This window comes from Fistularia commersonii, chromosome 26 (genome assembly GCF_037954325.1).
Source record: "Fistularia commersonii isolate RoL2024-O1a breed Wild chromosome 26, RoL_Fcom_v1.0, whole genome shotgun sequence".
In the NCBI taxonomy this organism is placed as follows: domain Eukaryota; kingdom Metazoa; phylum Chordata; class Actinopteri; order Syngnathiformes; family Fistulariidae; genus Fistularia; species Fistularia commersonii.
Window position 1 is genome coordinate 9,297,835 of NC_141309.1, and position 23,820 is coordinate 9,321,654.

At 44.4% G+C, this 23,820-nt stretch overlaps 1 protein-coding gene and 1 long non-coding RNA gene across 2 annotated transcripts; one reads left to right on the top strand and one right to left on the bottom strand.

Moving 5' to 3' along the window:
* Nucleotides 1–4,190: 4,190 nt before the first annotated feature.
* Nucleotides 4,191–11,952, bottom strand: LOC147218512 (uncharacterized). Its single transcript, XR_015108813.1, has 2 exons — nucleotides 11,797–11,952; nucleotides 4,191–6,085 (listed from the first exon to the last, which is right to left on the bottom strand). It is a non-coding gene; the product is annotated as an uncharacterized LOC147218512 (long non-coding RNA).
* A 2,540-nt stretch (nucleotides 11,953–14,492) lies between these two features.
* On the top strand, nucleotides 14,493–22,965 carry nr2f1a (nuclear receptor subfamily 2, group F, member 1a). The gene is made up of 3 exons (XM_086174258.1): nucleotides 14,493–15,760; nucleotides 17,281–17,808; nucleotides 21,713–22,965. The coding sequence occupies exons 1-3, from the start codon at nucleotides 15,322–15,324 to the stop codon at nucleotides 21,985–21,987; spliced, it is 1,242 nt and encodes a 413-aa protein (XP_086030384.1). The 5' UTR covers nucleotides 14,493–15,321; the 3' UTR covers nucleotides 21,988–22,965.
* Nucleotides 22,966–23,820: the final 855 nt, after the last annotated feature.

Here is a 23,820-nt window from a genome sequence, read left to right on the forward strand (position 1 = left end):
GGCAAAGGAATGCCATTCTGCAGAGGACAGAGAGTGGAAAATGACCCTAATCGACCCTGACTGGGCATGGTATTGCATCATTAAATCATACCACCAAAACATGCACATAACACATAATGCTCACGTTCAAGATATACCTATATATACAACATAGCAGTGTGAAATGCTAATATAATGTCTGTAAAAATGCAACACTATAGCCAATTTGTTCCCCAGAGCTTGGGCTTGAAGGCAGAGCAAGACAAAGGCAGTTTTTAATCTTAGCAGGAAGCATTTCGTGGCGATTCTCAGTGACATTGTGATTGATATAACTGAGTAGTGTATTTACTGAGTCTGACAGGATAGGAGAAAGACACTGTTTTCTTCTCATATGTATACGTATCTCCCTCCATAAATCACTGCCAATGGGATGCATAAATGTGCATGATCAAATACTGTAAGGCTCCAACTCGGGCAATTCCACTTTGACCTTTATGTTTGATATTGGTCACTGGTGCTAAATGCATGCCGTGACCTTTCTTGACCTTGAGCTATTTATATGTAAAAGCTGTGAAGTCTGATGTTTATTCAGACAGCATACTGTATGTGAGCACAGACACACTAAACCAGAACCGTTGGAAGACAACAGCCTTTAAAGTTACACATTCTGAGCATAAGAAGTTTGCGTTATTGGTAATGACCATCAAATGAAGAACATATTTCTCATTTCGTCTTCATCACTTTATGTCTTTATTGCTCTGATTCCATTACCTCTTGCCCAGCAGCACACAATGTCTGTCCTAACCTTTGACTTGAGCCAGTGCTTGAAAGGTTTTGCTCTTTGCCCTCTCCCATTTGACCTGTCTGAAATATACCTTTATAATTACCCTTTTCACTATCAAACACACATATGAGAGGATAGAGGGGCAGGAGGCCAAAGTCTGTCCTGTGACCTTTTGGCCCTTTGTTCATCCATTCTGCTTGGAGCAAGGGGGCCAGCTTCCTCCACACCCCACCCACAATTCTATACTGTATTAGTCTACATGTCAGTGTTATTGATGGTGCTCTGGAAATATTTTATTGGTCAGTCGCAACCTTTGACTGGGGCAATGCAAACACTAACTCCCCTAAAGCTCCTTATTGACATGGATATATATATATGATCAGATGCCTAATAGAAGTATAGATTTAGAATGACTAAAGACAGCCATTTGGATTTTAACACTGGGGTCAGTATCGCTTTTTCTTCTGTGCATATTTAGGATCAATAGGAAAAACACAGCTTTTTATCATGAAAACTTTAACAAGTTGCTTGCAAAACATATTTTGTGATTCGTAGCGATAAATACGTGGTGTAGAATTTATACTAAAAATGGGATTGTTGGTGGTGCAACACGTGCCAAGTCCAAACTGCAAAAGGAAAATGTCATATTATTTCACAAAAGTGTACTCTAATCTCTCTCCATGCTCCTTGCCTGTCAAGTTATTCCACACAAGTCTCTTAATCAAAAAGAGTGTAGCTTGCATTGAAGCATCCACAATTAAGCCCGACCACAGCTGGACAATTACCTTCCAACTAACCTTTTCTGGAGGCACTTATAAATGTAAGGACCTCTGAGTATAGATGCGCCCTGAGTAGAGCAAGCACTTCAAGAGGGCAGACGGAGAGAGAGTGAGGGATGTAAGACATGAAAATGGAAACGGAGAGACAGGCAGAGTTGGAGAGAGAAAGAGAGAAAAAGGTAGAAACTGAGAAAAAGACAGTATCATGATGAGATTACCTAATCCTATGTCTGAGAGCAGTATTTGAGGGACCTATTGGTGTCAGACATTAGGGGGCTTTTGGGAGGTTTACCCAAGAGAGGCCAGCTTAGCAGGAGGATCTAGTGGAACACCATGTGACCAGTCCTCTGTCCCCAAGCACAAACCTCAGTCTGCAGCTTTGTAAACAGTGATAAATTGATTGTGGGGAGCTGATGAGATTTACCTGCATCCCAGGTCATTATCACATCGTTCAGTAATTCAGTCCCAATCATCCTTGGCCTTTTAATGATTTAAACTCTTTTCCATGTTGTAATTGTTAATGCAAGTTATAAGATTGCCTATCAAAAGGTATTTGCCAGTATTCTGGTGGTTAAAGATATACCAGAATTTCCAATCTGCTGTCCCTATAATAAATATCAAAACATTTTTGCTGATCATATTTGATTTCCTAATATCTTTTCTTCAAGCAGTTGTCAGTGTCTCAATCTACCCTACTGCACATTTGGGTGAGTTTTAGCACTACATGATATCTGATCCCAAAAGCCCGGCAGGGCAGCCACAGCAAATCAACAATGGATTAATGGATCTGGTTCTGCACATAAATCTCTGTGGGATTGGAAAGCATTCGAGGACAGTCAGCCTGTAGTGGTGTGCTTAATGTTACTGGCAGTTTGGGTTTCCCATCGTTCAAAGCTCTGACAGGGTAGTAAAGATGTGGCAGCGTCTTATGTCTGCATTAAATCAGTGAATGTCAGGAATGCTGAAATGTCAGATTGCTGTGCTGAGGGCACAGTAATGCACTGATCCGTTGGTACATATTTGTTTGTAAATAACTATTTTCCATTATCATTAACTTACACTAAAATGACATCGCCATCACAACCACGGAAAAATATATCTGTTGTCGGACATGCCCTTATTCAACGGTGTCAGTGCAACCCTTCACCCTTAGCCTAGTGTGGTGAGGCCTTACCATAGATCACTGTGGTTAATAGTTAGCTGCTCCTGCAGGTGTGTAGGGAATGGCAGTAACTGCTTCTATTACTGGAGAGAATGACCCAACTCTCACAGCCCCCTCCAGACAGCACTGTCATTACCCATCCATTGTGAGGCCTGAGAGGGAGCTGTAAGTATGGCAGACTTATGGCTTTGTTAGAGTGACTGGATGATGTCCTGCGCTTCAGTGCAGGATAAGGTGGAGCAGTGGCATGGACGAATAATCAGATGGACTGATAGAGATGAATCAGGAACCCTCTGACACAACACCTCAACCCCCCGCGTGTGAGTGCAGTGTAGGCTGGAGGGTTGGAAGGTTTGTTTGGCTCTATTTTTACAAGAAATGGGTTGATTTGTCTTAGGCCATTACCGTCTATTACTGCTGCAAGTCTTGGGGAAAAGGTGGGAAACGGCAGATGCTGGCATTCTGCCTAAAGAGAAATCAATGAAACAAATTAATCCTTCGCAGGCAGCGGTGACACAGTAATCCATCATTCAGGGGGTGCTTTTACACTCTGAATCAAGGAGCGAGGCAGGAGGGTGGAGAAACTGGGGGTTCAGGGTCTGTCTGCTTCTTGGTTGTGAAGAGGTGGGGTGAAGTGAGACCAATGCCCTGGGGGACAAGGGCAGACATCCACGCTCCATAACACTGGGGTAACGGTGGGTGGTGGCGAGGAATCAAGTAGCTCTGAGCCCTTACTTTACATCTTTGAGCTGCCTCTGGACATACAGCGCAAGAGGCGGAGCAGACGAATGTGAATATAGTCAGCCAAACTGCATCATGGACATGGTCATGGCTTACACATGCGCCCACACATATCATTCCTGTTGCATATTGGTTTCTGCCTGCTTTTACCACAAGCTGACGTGTAAGCACGATGGGATCATTTTATCATTTATTTAAAGTGGACTTAGAGGGATTATACTGATGGTTAGCGTTGAGGCATTGTAGAAATGTTGAACAAGGGAGGGAGAAAGTGAGACAATGTGGAGGAGGAATGTTCACAAGATATTCAGGTCGAGCAAAGATTCGAAGCTGTCAGATCTACAGCTTCATTATGTTAGGTACGGTTTTTCTCCTGTTTTTGAGCCGTTAGCGTTTTTCTCCATAACGACCTGTTCTTTGACATGATGCTTTAGCACATATCCAAGTGTTCCTACCTACATGCGGGAAGAATCCACTGCTTTCTTTCCTGGGAGGCCAAAACAACACAAAAAAGCAAAAGCTCCAAAAGCTGTTTACACGCTACTGGATTCTGCTTTAAAAAAAAAACAATGAGACTGCAGGTTGATCAGTATGGCTGAGTCATTTGATTAGCAATCCTCTCAAGAAATATTCCTGACCAGACCAAGATCCATGTGCAGCAGCTGTACCCTCCAATGACGCACTTACCAGCAGAAATCAAATAATATATCAGTACATTTGGGATTAAAAAAAAACAGAACTCATATTTTGAGTTTGATGCGTTTTTATTAAGATATTTGCTGTGTTGCAGTGTGTTTTAGTCATATTACATCACCATGGAGGCAAGTTCAAGAAATAGATCAACTGAATTTTACTGTATCACCAAAATGCATCAGCCCTGTGGTCCATTGTGGTTCAACTGCAGTTCTGCTGGTTCTCATCGGCGGTGATTGTCTGTGTTTTTATTACAATGACTTGTGATGGAAGTTGGCAATGCTTGGAGAAACCGGGGTCGTTCCTCAAAAAAGTGAACAACTAGAAACATTATATGCCTTGTCATCATAATAGGAGGTGCCACTTACCTTAACTACCCTGCCGAAGAGGAATACCAGTTTTTTTTATCTCCCATAATACACAGGTGGTAACAGTCTGTGAAGCAGCATGTTAGAAAATCAGAGAAAATAGTGGGTGGAGGACAGAGTAGGGAGGAGTGAACGAATGTGCTGCGAAAAAAAGGAAGGAAGGAGGGAGGGAGAGGCTGACATTGGGCAAGGGTGGGAAGCGGCAGAGACGAGTGGTGAAGGGAGCAGCAATGGTCAGAGAGTGAAGAGGAGGCATGGAGAGAGGAAAGGGGGCGAGGGTGGGCCAGCAGTGATGTGAAAGGATGGAAAATGTGGGGATATTGCAGTAGAGCGGGTGGTGTTAGGGAGGCAGAGTGAGAAATGTTGCCGGAAATGCTGGAGCCAGCAGCGTGTGTAAAAACCACACTGCAACATTTCTCATCCTTGACATCACTGACAAGCTTTTCACACACATACACTCGCTCACTCACACACGGACACACATAGGGAGAAGAAGCATACAACCACACACACACACACACACACACACACACAGTGCACTTTGAAAGTACTAGGGTGTAACATTCTAATCTTTTACACACTTTTCTCTCATACTATTTTTCTTCTCTTGTGTTAACAAGGCAGATGTTGGGGATATTGAATTTTATCCCAGCATGTACTTTAACATTCCCACAGAAAACACAATAAAAGATGGCTGTGTGTAATGAGAACTTTCTCCAACTCAGACTAAGTGAGAGGAGAGAAGAGGTGAAGAGTCACGGATATGAGGCGAGTGGAGGAGGAGAAGGCGAGAAGATTGTTGTGGAATGTTTGCAGTTCTGGCAAGAACTCTGCCATCTCATTTGTCAGGGCTTGACCCCATTTGGGGTTAAAGGTCAAAGGGAACATCTGAGAAACTTACTTAGCCAATACACACTGGCAAACGTGTAAACACACAAACATGTACGAGTGCGTCAGTGAGAATGTCTCTGCTTTGCGCTCCTTCATCAGTCTTTCTCGTACGAGCCAAGTGCATTTGTATCACTATTGTCCACTTGTTTAGTTCATTATTTTGACCTCGTGCTATTTTAAATATAAGCCACCAGTTTCCCAAAGAGCGGGATTATCATGGAAATAACAAATCACTTCAAAGGAATTTAAACTGCAGGACTTTTAATTTCTTAATGGTGCAGCTTTAAGTGAACATTAGCACATAATAAACACTCTTAACAATTTTAAAAGAGAGCGGTGTGAATAAAAGAGTTTAACTGTGAAATTTAATGAGGAAATCCTCTCCAGTTCAAAATTCATTATGTTAAGTTGTCTTTTTGAAGTGTTAATTAATGTTATATCTATTTTAATATGAGTACAATTGTCATTTGAGGGCTTTCATGCCAAGTGATACACTTATGCAAACACACACGCACACAAACACACTGCACCGACTTGTGGTATCACCAGCACTGTCCTATTATAATTCACTGTTCAATTATCAAACAACACTCGCCATAAATTACGTCTCATCCAAGTGTCAGTCCTTACACCACTCCGACACGTCCTGCCAGGCATCGGGACTCGTCGCTGCCGCGCCGCTCTGTGCCTGCAAGTGGACACACAGACACCCACAGAGTAACAAAAGACAAGGTTATTCAAACCATCCTCGTCTTCATACTGCTAAACTAAAATGAGAATTACGCAGGCAGAGGCACCACTGTATGACATTTTATTTTGCATCTTAAAATTTGTGAATTGGGTTTAATTGCACATTGTTAAAGCAGCTGACTTACTATGAATAGCAGTTCTTTTGCTCTGTTCTTGTGCTCTATCTGGAATGAAACAAATTGTTCTACTTTTTTTAGGTTGCAGCCTCATCTTTTTTTTTCTTCTCTTAAGACGTACAAGTCCCGTACTTGCTGATATTCATGGCTAGGAGACGCATCTGAAATCCTACATCTTTGTCATTCTTTGGCCAAAGACATCAAGCAGGTGCTATGAATAATTTATCTTAAGAGTTTCACACTGATAAGGTCACAATCTGCCAGGATTGGACACTGAACGTAGGGACGCTTTCACACCTTCACTTCACTGTCTCTCACACACCTGTGTCCATGCAAACACACGCCAGACACACCTTTCTGGTTAGAATACCAAAAGAAAATCTCCAAAAAGCTTTACTCACCATGTGGGAATATGTTGGCATTGTCAGACATTTAATGGCCTGTGTTACTCATCGTGTAATTGTCCACTAAACTGTTACATTTTATGATAATAATAAATAAAGAAATTGTAGTTCTTGAGTTAGTAAAACTTTATTTGCAACTTTGTGTCCCTATATGTCTTATATTTATTTGCGGCACAAAGTTCTTTTAGGGTTGTTAAACAAAAACACACTGGAATATTTTCTCTTAATTGCTTGTGCTGCTCTGGGTTGAAATAGTTTTTTTACTTTTGTTTTTTTTTTTTTCTCTCTGTGAAGATGTGAACTATACTTCAGCAGCAAACTCAGTCACTCTCAGCTCCGCCACACTCAAGCTTTAGCTACACTACATTTCTAATTAAGCCCCTGCTATTTTTTGTTTTTTTTCAGAGAGAGAGAAATAGAAAGAGAGGGGGAATACAGTGCTGATCATGTGCCACTTGGTTAACAACTAACAGATTTCAAACTACTAAGTAAGTTGATGTAAAGAGGCAATCCATGACCAGCATTGTAAACAATCATATTTGTTTTTCCAGCAAAAACCAACCAACTTTAATGAACTACACCAGAAGTGATTTGTCTCCTGCAGGAATGTGTCTCCAGCTCCAGTCTGGTAAGAAAAATGGGGGCAAGACATCTTATGAGCGATACGCACGTCTTTTTTGTCGTCTTCTCCTTTCCTGTTTCCTCCTTTGACAGTAAGTCTCGTCACATTCCCCACCCCCTCGACCACCACCATAACAATCGCGATACATCGTCAAATTGATTTGCACTCTCCTGTGTCCGTCGGTAACCTCGCCCTTTCTCTTGTTAACTGAGCTCTATTTCTACTGTGTTGTCGGATAATGTGAGGATGGGATGAAGGGTAATCTGCGTGCAGAATTCCTAAAGCTCCCTTATCCTTGTTGAATTTCTTAAGAATTCCACCTTTGCCCTCCGGTTTCCCCCTGAAATAAATTACTTTTAAGGGGGGAGATGCCTTTTATGCCCCCACGTTTCAGTAGCTTTTATTATTATCATTATTATTATTATTATTATTGTTATTATTATTATTATTATTATCATTATTGCTGTTATTATTATTACTGATACTATTAATATTAATAAGTATTAATATTTGTATTAGTATTATTTACATAGTCTTAATTCAATTGACTTTGTTTACGTTGTATCTCCCTTTGGATAGTTTCACAGGCGTTATAACTGGATAATTAATGAAAAAAGAAGAATGTGTAAACGAGTCTCCAAACGTGCGTAAAAAATGAATACAATCGACCCGTTCATGATAAACGACATTATTTATTCACGTAATCGTTCTGATCATTTCGTCATTTGCAATGTTGCGTTCAGGTGCCAGCAGTCACAAAAGCTCCATATAGTGGGAGCTTAGTGATTAATTCTGACAAACTGTTTCCCTGCCCTTTAATTGTACTTTATTTTATTTTAGCACTTGCTTCTTTTTTAAGCTTCGCTGCTGATTGATAGAGGCTTCCTTCCACGGCGGATCCCTGGAAAGCACACACACACACACATACAACGCACACACACACACGAATGCACACGTACATGCAAATGCACGCGCGCCGTTTCTCCTCATCTAACTCCTGGTGCTTAAAGTTTGGATTTTGTTGTCTGCTGCAAAAAAAATACAGTGTTTGCGCTGCGGAACCACCAGGGTTTGAGTGCTAATTGATTTATAATCTCCGTCTCTGGGACCATCCGAAGTAATTAGCACATGGGCTGTAAAAAAATAGAAAAAAAAATGATGGTTACTGAGCAATAAAGCCATTGCGCATAGCTTACACTGACAGTAACCCTAACTTCAGTCCAAACTCAAAGCTAATTGGAAAAGTCATTGCAGTTATTGTCCTCCATTATTGCCTTAGAAACTGTGGGCTGAAGGGATGGGCAAAAGCCACATTAAATTGATAAGAAAATAAACAAAGGGGCCGGTATTTACTCACAGGGCCTCCAAATGTCATCTTACGGACTGGAGGCTATTATCTCTTTTTAGGGTAGGAGACAACCTTAACTACTTGACACACCATTTGTGGGCCTGTGATTATTAATCAGACAATACACAAATGTAACAGCAGCTATCATCGTATTGCAAAAAATCGTCCGACTGTGTTTGTTCTATTTAAATTGCAACGTTAATATGCACTGCAGATACACGCTTTTTTTGTCTTATGGTTGCGGATTCAAAAAATAATTAATAGCAATGGTGTGCTTTGCCTGTTAAAGGCTGGAGTCTTGCAGGGCCTCCAGCCCCAGAGGCTTGATGATGGTTTGCACTATTTCTCACGAATGGCCTTTTCCATTAAGAGCGATTAGATTATGTCTATTGAAAGTTGCTGATCCATAGGGGTGGGGGGCAGCGGATAAAAGGCGATCTCAAGTGACCTTCTCGTCCCTTTCACACCAATCTGAGCCCCCGGAATCATTTGGGGATCAGATTTGGGAAAAAAAAAAAAAAAACGCCCTCACGCACAACCTCTCTCCTTCTTCCTCCCTTTTCAGTACTCAGAGAGAGAGAGAGAGAAAGAGAGAGAGGGAGAAAGGGTAAAGTCCAAACACACACATTAGTATAATAATATTATTATTCTAAAAATAATTGTACTTTCTCTTTAGAGCAATATACTTCATGACAATAGGTATATCCGACCGTTTAAAACATTTTTGTTTTAAATGTCGTCTAAAAGGGGGGAGGGGGTGCAGGGAAAAGTTTTTCCGCCTTCACTGTACACTCCTGCCTCTCGTCTCAGTCCATGTTAACAGCATCGTATGATTCACTCGGGTGACTTTTAAAGTTGCATCAAACGATGTGGGCTTAATGAAATAGACACGACCACTGCCCCCCCCCCCCCCGCGCAACACACACACACTCACACACACACTCACACACACTCACACACTCACACACACACATACACACACACACACACAAGCTGACCGAGTGAGACGTTATGAATCAACATACGGACCGTCGTGTCAGTGAGAATACGTAGAAAGCAGGTCCATGGGGGGGGGGTCCATAATCCGGGTTAAATTGATGTTTTCTGGTAATGAGGGCGGGTTAGGAAGCAATAATAAATCCGAAAAAAATATATATATAAATTGAAAAAAACTGGCCCCACACCTCCGAATGTAACAGTTTACCTCGAGCGTATATATTATAATGTACTTAACTTTACTATTCATGGGATTATGTTTAACTGACACACTTCTGCAGGGTACGGGAAAAATGCACTTCGTTGCAACAAGTGTAAAACTTATTTTCGCAGGATACGTGCGGCACCTCTCGTCTCATTCTTATCACAGAGAGGGGGTGGGAGTGGGGTGGGGGTGGGGGCTGCGAAATTCGAACATTAATTTATTCCGCTCGATTTCTTGTATTGTTTTAATTGTACTGGCAGATGTTGAAGTCGCCAGGATCAGCTGGATGTGGCCCTCTGGCCTGGCGTCCGGAAGCATAACACTCGTGTGTGTGTGTGTGTGTGTGTGTGTGTGTGTGTGTGTGTGTGTGTGTGTGTGTGTGTGTGTGTGTGTGTGTGTGTGTGTGTGTGTGTGTGTGTGTGTTGCACATGGACGTGTCCTGACCAAGACCACCCCCACCCATCCACCCCTGGAAAATGAATCAGGCTCTAAGCCCAGACAATGTCTTATTGACCCTCTGCTACGGTTATGTGATTACACACAATCAATAACAAACAGACCTCCACTATTTATAAATATTTTATATTTTGATATGTTTTGTGTTTTTCAATGAAAAAAAATGAAAAAATGGGTGGTGAGATGGTTGTGGGGGGGTTGCTTTGCACTCGTGACCTCAGTGTTTTCCCAACTGTTTGTAGGTTTCAGCCGCGATAAACGTTCGCGGTGTTTGCGGGGGGCGCGCCATGTCAAAACTCTGTGTCCATTCAAACCTTTGAGCGTCAAATCCAAAAAACAAACAAAAGCGGATGAAAAAAATAACTAATAATGTGGAATGACAAGATTTTGAAGAAAAAGGAGGCGGCTAAAAAAAAAAAACTCAGAAATAATTTACTACAGAAGAAAACTGTGTGTTATTACAACGTAAGCAACTACTAATTACTATTTCAAAATAGTAAAACCCCGTTGAACGATATTTGTCGGTGTTGTGATTATCTAAGTGACGATTTGCGTTTTGAAAAATTAAAAAAGGAAATATAGACGCGCCTCTTTTTACGAAGGGGACCGGGCTTGGTTCGGAGATGTGGATTACCGGCGAAATCATCAGTCATGTTGAACTTCATGCACCCAGAAAGGACCGGGGTAAAGTGCCACAAAGCGCCGTTTCTGCAGCGCAAAGCTGTTAAACGCGTAGTTTGCCCTCGTTTATTTTATATCACTTTTCATGACGATCCGCTCCCGACAAAATGTCACGTTGCGTTCCCCCCCCCCGACGGTCGGGGAAAAAAAGTTCCAGTAACCCCCCCTCCCCTCCTCCCTCCTCCAACCCCTGCGCGCATCCGATGTGCGTGATTTTACAAGAAGCCGTAATCTTATAACTGCCCGTTTTGCATCCGGTGATGGAGTAGCAAAACTCGCGCGTCGGGGGTTTGGGGGGGCGAGGGGGGGCGAAACCGTTGGGGGGTCTCCCTGCGTCAGCCTTTTTAATCTGGTGACACTAACGCAGAGACAAACAACCCGCTATCGATCTTTTCATTATGAACAAACAACATATAGCCTGTGCAGGTGAGCTGGACGGTGTGAAAGTAAGAGAGAGGGAAAAAAAACTACCATGTCCAGCGGTAACAACCCTGTAATAACATCGGTACTATCTGATGGACAAATCGGCAGGGTCGGAGGGGGGCAGCCGGGTGGGTGAGAAAAGCCTCGCCGTGCGTTTTATAACGCGGACGGAGCCGGGGCAGATGTCGACCGGTGCAAAAGTTGTGACTGTGACAGAGCCGGGGGGTCGGTGTGAAGTGAGGAGGGGGGGGGGGGTCCCCGCAGCCTGACGCTGGGAAGGGTGTATGGGTCGGATGGGTGGGGGTTGGGGTGGGGGGTTCCTGCGTTTTAAAGTCGCGTAAAGAGAAGCGGGAGTTTAAAAATAGAATTTAAAATTAAAAAATAAGGAGATGACTTGCCTTCTCGGGGTCCGGTTCTCAACGGCGCGGAGAGCCGCTCCTCCCGATGGTTTTCCCGCAGTCGCTCCCGCGTCTTCTTTTCACGCCCCGCTGTCCACTTTCTCCCTTTTCTCTCGCCGTTTCCCCGCTCTTCTCACAGAAGCATCTGTACCCCCGCTCCCCTATTCGCTGTCCCCCTCTTACTCTACTTCTCTTGCCGAGCCCCCCTTTTCCCAATCTGCGGAGTTAAATCTTAATGATACACTAACAGAAAAGGAGAGAGGGGGAAGAAAATGAAGAAGAAGAAAAAGAAGAAGAAAAAATCTTTGTCCGGTATAATCTTATTGGTTTCACTTTTTTGAAAAAGCAGGACGGACACTGCCGGGAACTTTTCAGCGGAGTGTCTGAGAGAGAGAGCTCTCTTAGTGAATACTTTACAAAAAAAAAAAACATCCCTCCTGTGCCTTTTCAAAGAGCGCACTTGCATATTTACGCGCCATTCTCTGCGCTAATACCTCTGTCTGCTGGGAGATTCCGTGCGCGGCTACTTTCTCTTAGTTCTCTGTTAGTTAAACCCCCTTTATATGTAAAATTATGCTTATTTTTCTCAAACGCTCGTGGAATTCCCCGGAAAAAAACAAAAAACTATCAGGATTCGCCATCATGAAACACGGATGTAGTTTTAATACTTTTTGTTTTTAATGACTTATTGTTCCAAACACTGGTGTGTCATTTCACCGTTAGACGTGCCTCTTATGCAAATTAAGCTCTTTTCTGTATTAATGTATATGTATATATTTATTGAGAGGGAGGGAGAGAGAGATAAATGCAATACGAGGCGATGGTTGGATGTCTTTGGAGTCAAACTTCTGCGCTTTAAACGGTCGTGTTCGTGGGATCCGTGCCCCTCGACGGGAGGCTTGTAATTGTACAATGTACGCTAGATGGCAGCGCGATCCAGACATTTTTTCTAGCGCTGAAAAGGTGGAAAGCTGCAGAATCCCTGATACCCCGCACAAAAAAAAAAAAAAATGAAAAAAAAATATCCCGAATAAATTCACACGATTTGGAATCAGTGTCGTTATTAAGGCGTAATATGAAAGTGGCTCTGCGACCTCGAAACCTCTATAATGTCGGTATATTCCTTTTTTGACACATTTGGCCGTGGACTCGGCATCCTGTTTGTGTAACACGCTGCCCACCATCACCACCACCCCCTCTTTTTTTCTATTATGCATCATTCTTTCCATTTACCTTTCCAATCCGAAGCTGTGAATTGTTTTAAGTTTTTCAATCGGCGAGGCTGTTTCGCCGCCGCGGACGCGAACGTACCGCAATGCGCATTGCAAAGACAAAAAAAAACATAGGAGATATAAACCCGCTTCTATCTGGTAGTGGCATCGGTTAATGTTATAACAAAGATGCCGCTTTGAAACTTTAGGGAAAAGAAAGAAAGACACACACACAACAAAAAAAAAATCTGAACCTGTGTACCCCTCGCTCCCGCTGCGCACAGTTTTGGAATTATTTGTCGTGCGTAAAAGCTTTGTCCCCCTGCATTGCCTTTACCCCCGATTTTTCTGCTATTCTATCCAGGGTTTCTTCCTCTTTTGGTGACAATAGACGGCCCATACTAATCAGGTTTCAAAGTAAATAGCAGCGCGGGGCGAGCTCAATGTAAATCGTGCCTGTCAGACCCCCCCAACACACACACACACATACACGAACACACACCCCACCACCATCACCACCCTCCTCCCCCTCCCCCCCTCAAGCCCCTCCAGTGGTAGATGACAACACTGCAAGAAATATCCGTCCTCACTCATCCGTCGGGTCCGGCGGCAGCGAGTGAGCGGAAACCTTGGGGTGTTCTGTTTTTTTTTTTCTTCTCTTCTTTTTTTCCGACCCCCCACCCACTCACCCACCCGAACGGGACACCGAATCGCCTTTTCAGGATGCGGCGCTTCCACTTGATCGAGCCGCCTCCGCCGCCGCTGCTGCTGCTGCATTGAATTTCACAGACCTTTCGTTCCCCCGGAGCGGAATCCCCGGCGCGCCACAGCCGCCGCCGCCGCCGCCTCGCTCGCTCGGTCGCCCGCCGCAGCCCCGGAGACACCCGCCAGCCGCGCAGCGACCCCTGCGAACCGCGATACTGTGGGAAAAGGAGCGGGATTCTCTCTCTCCCTCTCTCTCAACCGCATTTTCGCTTTTTTTTTTTCCTTGCCAGAGGAGTAAAAAAGAAAAAAAAATTGCAGACTAGAACCGGTGACTTCTCATCGGTCGACGGACATTTTTTGCAGTGAATTGAACGGAGGGGGGGGGACTCTAACCAATGGAGAGAAAGAGAGGGCTTGGCTATAACCTTAGCCTCCCATTTCTCTCTCTCTCTCTCCCCGACCCCCCCTCCTCCTCCCCTCCCTCTCTCCTCCTCTATGCAGGGCTCTGGCCAGTCAGTCGCCTTTGATTATCAGTCTCCAGCAGCCCCTCTCTTGGCTCCTTGACATGAGCACCATATAAGGCGCAGCGATCTCCATAGAAACGTGTCAGTTTCAATAGTAGTGTCAAAGTTCACTATATACAGACATTCGCGCAGATCCCCCGTTTCGGAAACATTGCTCTGCTGGTCCTCCCGTTTAAGCGCATTCTTTTTTTTTTGTGGGGGGGGTCTCTCCTTCTTCTTCTCCTTCTTCTTCTTCTTGAATATTCTATTAGTTGTTGGTGATTTTCTTTTTTTTTTTTTTTTTTTTTTTGGTATATTTTCCCTGCGTATCTCCGTTCCCTCCTGCCGGAGAGCGAGTGGGAAACTATACATGGGCACTTCGGTCGGCGACGCGGTTTTCTTTCGCTGCCGGGCGAGATGATGAGGTTTATTTAAGAATATAGATGTAAAAAAAGCGAGAGAGAGCGAGAGAGAGAGAGAGAGAGGGAGAGAGAGAGAGAGGAAGAGAGAGAGAGAAAGAGAGAGAGAATCCTGCTCTTCAGTTTTGCTCCCCTCCGACACGGCGCAGACGGGAGTGTGAAGGAACAAGAGGAAGAAAAGAGAAAGGAATTTATCTCCGCTGCACTTTGGATCGAGTGTCTTTTCAGCAACAACAAAAAAGGCTGTTGTTGTTTTGTTTTGTTTTTTTACTCTCCTTTCCTGCGTCCATGTGAATCGCTCCTGCCTTTTTAGATTTTTTTTCTTCCTCCATTGTGGCTATTTTATATCAAACTGCAATTTATTACGTCTGGACTCGGGTTTTTCCTGCAAGATTAGGGATTCTCCTGAATGGCTGACTGCAATTTCCCTTGGAACTGGCCTCCCGATACTTGCATATCCTGATCGGGTGCCTATTCAGCCGACCCTCCTCTACTTTGAATGTATTGATCGCGTCGTGCTCCTTCTCTGCCCCCCCGTATGAGACTGCGTGCACCGATTTGACTTTGCACTGCCCCGGTCTTTTTTGAGATCTCTCCCCCCCATCCCTTGTGTTTTTTTTTCTTCTCCTCAACGCTTCATAAACACCGGCGATCATTTCGCTTTACAGCACTTTCCGGGGCCGAGATATGGCAATGGTAGTTAGCGTCTGGCGAGATCCGCAGGAAGACGTGGCCGGAGGACCTCCGAGCGGCCCCAACCCAGCAGCGCAGCCGGCGAGGGAGCAGCAGCAGCAGCAGGCGGCGTCGGCGGCGCCGCACACTCCGCAGACCCCCAGCCAGCCGGGACCCCCGTCCACGCCGGGGACCGCCGGGGACAAGGGGAGTCAAAATTCTGGACAGAGTCAGCAGCATATCGAATGTGTGGTTTGCGGAGACAAATCGAGCGGCAAACACTACGGCCAGTTCACCTGCGAGGGATGCAAAAGTTTCTTCAAGAGGAGTGTACGGAGGAACTTAACATACTCATGTCGAGCCAATAGGAACTGTCCCATCGACCAGCACCACCGAAATCAGTGCCAATACTGCCGGCTGAAGAAGTGCTTAAAAGTGGGAATGCGACGGGAAGGTGAATATACATATATATTTTATAAAAAAATTAAATATAAACATTTCTCCTTATCGTGTATCTTATAGTAGGCGCACAAGGCTGCCATGTTGCGTTAAGGTCACAGGCTGTATGGCCGGGCATGCTGCAGTCTCCATCTATGTTTTTGAGGGATGTTCGCCGTACTGATCGCTCTCTCTCCCGTTTCCTCTCTATGTCTATGCAAGAGAGGACTAAAAAAAGGCCAGTTCAGCCACGTCCGTGTGTGAAGACCCCCACAAACATCGCTGCCCCCCCCCCTCCAACAAAGCGGATTGTCTGTAGATGACCCCCTTTTTAATATTTGATTTGGTTTTTGGTGCGGGTCTGAGCTGTAAGCAGACGGACCCGGGTCCGAGAGCAGGCCCTGTTTACATATAGGCGTTGGAGCAACGACAGGGATTGTGTGCGTATGTGTGTGTGCGTATGCGTGAGTGATTGTTTGTATACAGTGTACATGACCAACAGTCCCTTCCATTACTAATTCATAATTGAAGGCTACGGAAGGGGTTTTCAATGTGTGTGTGTGTGTGTGTGTGTGTGTGTGTGTGTGTGTGTGTGTGTGTGTGTGTGTGTGTGTGTGTGTGTGTGTGTGTGTGTGTGCGAATTGAAAATGGAAACACCACAAACCCACGTCCCTCTTTGCTCCACACACCTAGCAGACAGCCCAGACACGCCGCTGAACTTGTTCGTGGCTCATTGTTTTTGCCCGCTGCTGCATTACAGGCCACATAAGTTCCCATTTCGTGCCAAGTGTTTTATGGCAATTTATGCAAAGCATCCCTCATTTAAAATCTATAATTTATGAGGCAAACTACGAGCCCGCGTGCAACGTACGCAGCGCTATGTGAATGCTTTACTATTATTAATAACATTGGCCAAATCCATTTTAATCCAACTGACCTTTTCGTGTAACTAAAATCTATAATTGCCATAATATTGAACCGTAATTGTCAGTCTCATTCGTCATGTGTTTTACTATAATTAATTTACATAAACACATATGAAAATGTGCTTGAGTGTAATTGCAAATACAAACAAGTGTAGACTGCATTATGAAAGTGTGCGTGGAAATAATATCCATATAGTATCGATATATAGTCATGGTAGTGAGATTTAGTAGTGGGTTACATGCGTGTACGCGCGTGCGTGTTTGAAGTAGAAAGTGTTTGGACATTAAAAAAAATAATTTCCCAAAAAACAATTCTCCTGCGTCTTTGAACGCGATGAGTGTTAAGAGCGGATGTGGTGATAATCATTTATGCTATCCATAGATTTATTCGCAATAAAATAGAAATGTCAATATTTCTGTAGCGTTTTGGTGTTGCTGGACGCAACCAGCAGTTCCATGCAGGTTTTTCTGGGGGGGAAAGCGTGCCCAGATTGAGTGTGTGTGAGAGTGTGTGCCGTTTCAGAGCAGCAGCTTGACGCTTGTTCTACTCGTGAACAATGTTTATCAGTCCTGGATGCACATTTCCTCTTTTTCTCTTTCTTTTTGTCAGCGGTTCAGCGAGGACGAATGCCTCCAACCCAGCCCAACCCTGGCCAGTACGCGCTGACGAACGGGGATCCTCTGAATGGCCACTGCTATCTGTCCGGATACATCTCGTTATTGCTGCGGGCAGAGCCCTACCCGACGTCCCGGTACGGGAGCCAGTGCATGCAGCCCAACAATATCATGGGCATCGAGAACATCTGCGAGCTGGCGGCTCGGTTGCTCTTCAGCGCCGTGGAGTGGGCGAGAAACATCCCTTTCTTTCCCGACCTGCAGATCACCGACCAGGTGTCCCTTCTCAGGCTGACGTGGAGCGAGTTGTTTGTGCTTAACGCGGCCCAGTGCTCCATGCCACTGCATGTGGCCCCTCTGCTCGCCGCGGCGGGCCTCCACGCCTCGCCGATGTCCGCGGACCGCGTCGTGGCTTTCATGGATCACATCCGGATCTTCCAGGAACAAGTGGAGAAGCTTAAGACCCTGCACGTAGACTCGGCAGAATACAGCTGCCTGAAGGCCATCGTGCTTTTTACATCAGGTGGGTGTCCGAACGTGTTTATAATCACGCGTGGGCCCCCGGTGTTATTGAAAGTCAACGGCGTCCGCGTCAACCTGGTCACAAATCACCCTTTACGAGATGTTTATGTAGCCGGTGGAAGAGCTACTCTGTCACCACTTCGCTTTCATGTCCTCGCACACGCGTTCCCGTGTCACTTGGAGCCGCAGCGCAAGAGCGCGTAAACAAACCCAGGCTGCGGGAGCGCATCACGTCTGAGGCGCAACAGACAGACTTTATCCCCGTGTTTTCAGCGTGACATCCCGACAACACCCTCCGGGAGGGGGGTATGTGCCTTCCCCCTTTCCCATCGGCCGGGATCGCAGCGTTTCGCGGGCCGTTCATTTAAAGGAAACAGGTGTCAAATAATTACGCGTAAAGGTAAAATAGTTCCATCCGCGGAAGATTTATGACGGCTGACGCTTTGTGCAGGGTGTTCGTGTCTGCTTTTATTTCGTGTTTGGGTTTTTTTCTGCATGTAGAAACACGTGTCTTGTGGGACAGGAAATAATTCTAAGCAGACTGGGATCAAAAAAAAAAAAAAAAAAAAAAAAAAGATGGATGTTGACTCATGTCAGTGCATCGCTTCTATGGGACACAAAGCAAGACTTCTGTTGGAATTGTGTGCACGTGAATATATGCTGACCCGTTCATTTTATTAGAGTTGAGGATAGCAACACCACCACCACCACCACCTCCACCACTCTCAATACAGCAGTACAATTCTTAAGTTGCAGCGTGAATATTGATAAAGCTTCATAACAGGCAGACGGGGACCAGATTCCGATTTACTCACCCCTGTGTGTGTAATGTAGACGCGCCAGGACGCGCGGTTCCGTCCAGCCTGCTACCCACAGGGAGTTTTGTGGATGGGAAGAACCAGGACAAAGAGCCGATTCCACAGAGACCGGAGTCTGGCTCGGAACTTAGCACGAAGTTTGTCTCATCCCTGCCTCGGACTTTGACCGTTCTAAAAATAAATAAATAAGTCAATAAAATAACATGTAAAAAAAAATATGCTATTGTGAACACCATTTACAATTAGACGCCTTTGCGATGCAATGTTCCGTTTGATCGCGATGTTTTAGATTTTAATTGATATTTAATTAATTCCCCAATGCAGTTTCTTTAAAAAGCGTCCAAGCTCCAGTGGCTAAACTTGTCATGTAGCATTTCTGAACAATTACTGTTTCATTATTTCCTTAACGTTCTGGGCACCTATTAACGCATAGGTGCATTATATTATATTATATTATATTATATTATATTATATTATATTATATTATATTATATTATATTATATTATGTGCCTTTACTTAATTTCTTATTGTTTATTTATTGACTCATTATAAGCTACATTGACTTGGGATGTAAATTATATCAAACCTTTTAGCAAAGCCACCCGGATATTGAATTCCAAATGGGTGAATATCCTCAAAAAGGTTTCCCATCTTTAACGATCGGCAGCACTACACGGGGATTTCCAACTTGTTTTGAATTTCATTTATGTATTTGATTTTAAGATTGTCCTTATTTCGTGATGGGAGTTCACTCATGTGGTTTGCAACATGACAAACTTGACACGGCGAATCTTTCAAAAAAAAAGTTTGCCGAGAGGTCAGCGCAATAAATAAAAATACACACACATAAATAAATAAATCAGGTACTTGGACTGAAGTGCCGAACCGCAGTAATGTGGCAGCCTGCGAGATTCGCTTTATTTAGCCTTCAAGTAGTGTGTAACCGTGTGCGCTGACATATTTGACCATAGTTTCCTATCACACTGCGTTCAGAAAGTTCACACACACCAACAAGCCCCAGTGTTTTTTTTTTCCCCTCAACTGATCATTTAGTTTGGTTGATAGACTACTGCTGTCGGTGGCTATAACAAGTTCCGTGGCACTTTGCCAAGAGCAGCATGGATTATTTGCCTTTAATAACTTCAGTTCTGTCAGTATTTGATGCATAAATAATGGTGGTGGCTCCGCTATTTCGCCAAAGCCCGGGATGATCGTCTGACATTAACTGCTTATTCACTGGTGCACTTTGCCTCTTTGGTAACCTACATAAACAGTCGTTTGCAAATGTGCAGGCTCTGGCTCTACGCTCCCATGGCCCCGGCACATTGTGGTTGTGGGGTGCAGGGCTGCAGGCAGGCCTTATGGAGGACTGAGGCGGTGTCCAGCTTTCTGTTGAGGCAGAAAACGTTGAATGGCAGCCTATTTCTCTCTCTCTCTTTCTGTCACTCTCCCTCCATTGAGCGCAATCCTCCCCCACGTGCAAAAATTGGTATTTTGTTTTAAATTTTGCTTTAAATGTAACAATCGCTTTCCAGAACATATGCTTGGATTTGAAAAAAGGGACACTTACTCAGCTTTAATCCAGTGGATGACGTGTGTGTGTGTGTGTATTTGTGTGTGGGTGTGGGGGGGGGGGGTGCATACATGGGGGTTTCTGACGACAGGAGCGGGGGTCACAGTAAATCACCCCGCGATTTAAGCGATGCCACCCCCCTGCTCTCGGGTTCATAAGGTTATGGCGTCTGGCCATGGAGAGCAGCAATAACCGAGGGATATTCTTAAAACCGTTGCTGCAAGCCGAACCTGTTTGCAGTGCGTTGTTTGTGAGGAATGGGAACACACACAGACGGGTTTTTTTTTGGAGATCCCACGTTGGGACAAGGATGTACAAAGGGGGTTTACGGTTCTCGCGTTTACAGCCGTTTTAGACGCGGCAGAATGGGAGGTTTGAAAACAGCTTTCAGTGGAACAGCCAGACGCGTCATTGGACAAAAAGCCCGAGATGGTTGTTGTCTATAGCGGCTCTCTCTGCTGCACAAACACACAAACGCATAGAGATGGATAGAGAGACGCACGCACACAAACAGACACACACACACTCCCTGTGACTATTGACTTTACCTCCCTGGAATAGATGTGACGGTTTCCAGCGGCCTGCGGAACAGGCTCGGCGGAAAAGCGGGCCAGGGGAGGTCTATGGAGAGAAGAGCCGGCGGAGTGATTTAACAGCTTACTGCGGAGTAATTAGGTCACATTACAACCGGCGCAATTTCAGACTCATCGCTGCCGTTCATGTTTCCTTAAATCTTGACTCTCTAGAGTCCGGACATTTTAAGAGCAACGGCCTTTTCTCGGGCCCTGGCGCCCACCTCCCACCTTTGCTCCACCACCCCCCAACCCAAAATACACCCCAGTGTGTGCGCTGCACCGATTTGTATGACACGGAGCTTCTTGCTTTTCTATTTTCTTGGTGTTTTTTTTTTAAATATATTTATTTTCAAAGCGACTAAAGATATCCTCTGCTGACCCTTGCGCCCTCACTCTCCCCGCACCCCCCACACCACACACACACACACACACACACACATCACCCCACCCACAACCCCCTCTTGTTTATTTTGTATGACAGTTGCACTCGCTCAGTATGATGCAGCATGTTTGGGCAGCGTGTTTGCTCATTCCACTTGCTCAATATCCACGTAAAGGGTGATGGTGAACGATAACCGAGGGTTGGCGGCTTTTTTCACTTCGATGTAAATATGACAGTGTGAGGCACACGTGCCAAAGCTTGACCCACGCGTGGCTTACGCATATCATGTGATTTATTATTTTTCTTTTTTTTTTTTTTTTTAAATCTACCATTACATGTCGAGGTAATGATGGAGTGAAGTGAATACCTCTTATGTTTTTTTTTTGTTTTTGTTTTTTAACCACGGTCGTGTTGCGCTTTCCAGCCACCCCTTAAAAAAGCTTAGTGGTATTTTATCCCCCCATTAGAGCAAAATGACGTCAGTTTAAGGGGAATTTTTTCAAGTCACGCTTCTGGATGCAGAGTATGTGACCGTTTGTGTGCGTGTGTTTCCCAGACGCCTGTGGCCTGTCGGACGCCGCTCACATCGAGAGCCTACAGGAGAAATCTCAGTGCGCACTGGAGGAGTATGTGAGGAGCCAGTACCCGAACCAGCCCAGCCGCTTTGGCAAGCTCCTGCTGCGGCTGCCCTCGCTGCGCACCGTGTCCTCGTCAGTAATCGAGCAGCTGTTCTTCGTCCGCTTGGTAGGTAAAACTCCTATTGAAACCCTCATCAGGGATATGCTATTATCCGGGAGCAGCTTCAACTGGCCTTACATGTCCATCCAATGATCCTTATATGAAAGTGGAAACAAAAAGAGAGGAAAAAGGACCAAAATTCACCACCCTCAACCCCATCCTCCTCCAAGAAGACTATATATAGGACCTTTTCTGAGACACTTGGAAGACATTACTTTTTTTCTGTCTTCTGGAACTGAGATGGAATACATTATGTACAGAAAAATATTCGAACTGGACTTTACACCTGTGTAAATCCGCCCTCATCTTCAAGAACAATACTCTTCATTTTGTAAAATACTAGTCTTTATTTTCCTTTTTTTGTAAAAAAAAAAAATACAAATAAAATGAAAAAACATCATATGCGCAGTAAGAAAAAAAAGAATCCAGACTTAGCGGGAAAATAATGTTTCCAAGCAATTATAAAAATTGTCCTGTGTCTATGTACCTCTCTGTTTTGTATTTTTTCTGGTTCTAAACCAGGGTTTCTGTGATTCTATACTAATAATTTTTGATATAACCTTTTGCTTCTTATAATGAGTGCGATATATGTTGTCGAAGCTATGTTCTCCAAGAATTAAAATTGAAGTGAGAATTTAAAAGCAAGAAAATAAAGAAATTTAGACAAATAAGAAACAGTCTAATCGCTATGACAATATCACCACTGATGGTTGAACTTTTTCCCCAATTGAAACGATGGACCTGCAACAGCAGCAAGCTGATCTCCAGGACATTTTTACTGAAAGGACGTCTGGGGCGCCTTTCCCCCCTCCCTCCCCTCTGGCCATGAGTGCGTGTGGAGTCGATCATCAGTCAAAGAGGAGAGACATGAAAATCAAAAGCACTTTTAATATATCATTTCAAATACATTTTGTTTGTTTCGTCTTGAAAAAAAAAAATTCATTGTTTCTTGAATTTTATTGGTTGTTGCCTTCAATTTGCTTATTCCATGATGCAGCTTTTTTTGCAGAAGGGTCGGTTGATGAAGTTGTGTGATGGTGACTGTACTATTAAAAAAAAAACAACAACAAATAGGCAACGATTTGTGTCGTCCTCGAGCATTTTCCTGAAAGTGAATGTCCAGAAGCACAGGCTTTTTTTTATCATGTGACCGGGGCTCCTCTTTCTCTTTCTCTTTCTCTTTCTCTTTCTCTTTCTCTTTCTCTTTCTCTTTCTCTTTCTCTTTCTCTTTCTCAAACTCTCTTTCTCAAACTCTTTCTCTGTCTCGCTGAGAAACACTGCAGCTCATCTTCCACTGAAACCCAAGTCTGATCACAATGTTTGCCCACGCACTTGTGAAAACGAGGTGATGCACGGGATTAAGTGTGGTGATAACACAATAAGTACATACCTAACATTTTGGCAGAACCAAAATGACATGCCTGTTTATGGGAACACAAAATGAGGCGGGGGGCTTGGGGTTAGGGGTCTAAACGTGAGGATCCACAGCAGCGAGCTCTCTGCCATCCTGCGAGCACATTCATGTTTAATTTTTTTCCAGACAGCCAGGGAAGCCTGCGCAACACCCTCAGCCACCTCTACTCTGCCTCCTGGGGCTTATCCAAGGTGATCCCCCACCACCACAACCTTCTATAAACCAAACAATACTGCGCTCATCCCCGTTTAAAAAAAAAAAGAAAGAAAGGGAAACAACTACCTTGATAGAGCATGCCTCAATATTGATGTGGGCGTCGTTTTGGCAAAAGGGTTAGGGCCCCGCCGCAAAGCTGCTGTGATATGCGTGATCAATCTGGAAAATGTATTTTACAGCATGTAAGCCAGTCGATAGGAACACCGAGTGTGATGCATTGTGTGGGAATAGAGTGGAGAGAGAGAGAAGGAGAGAGAGAGAGACTATGGGAGACAAAATGAGAGCGGGATGGGGGT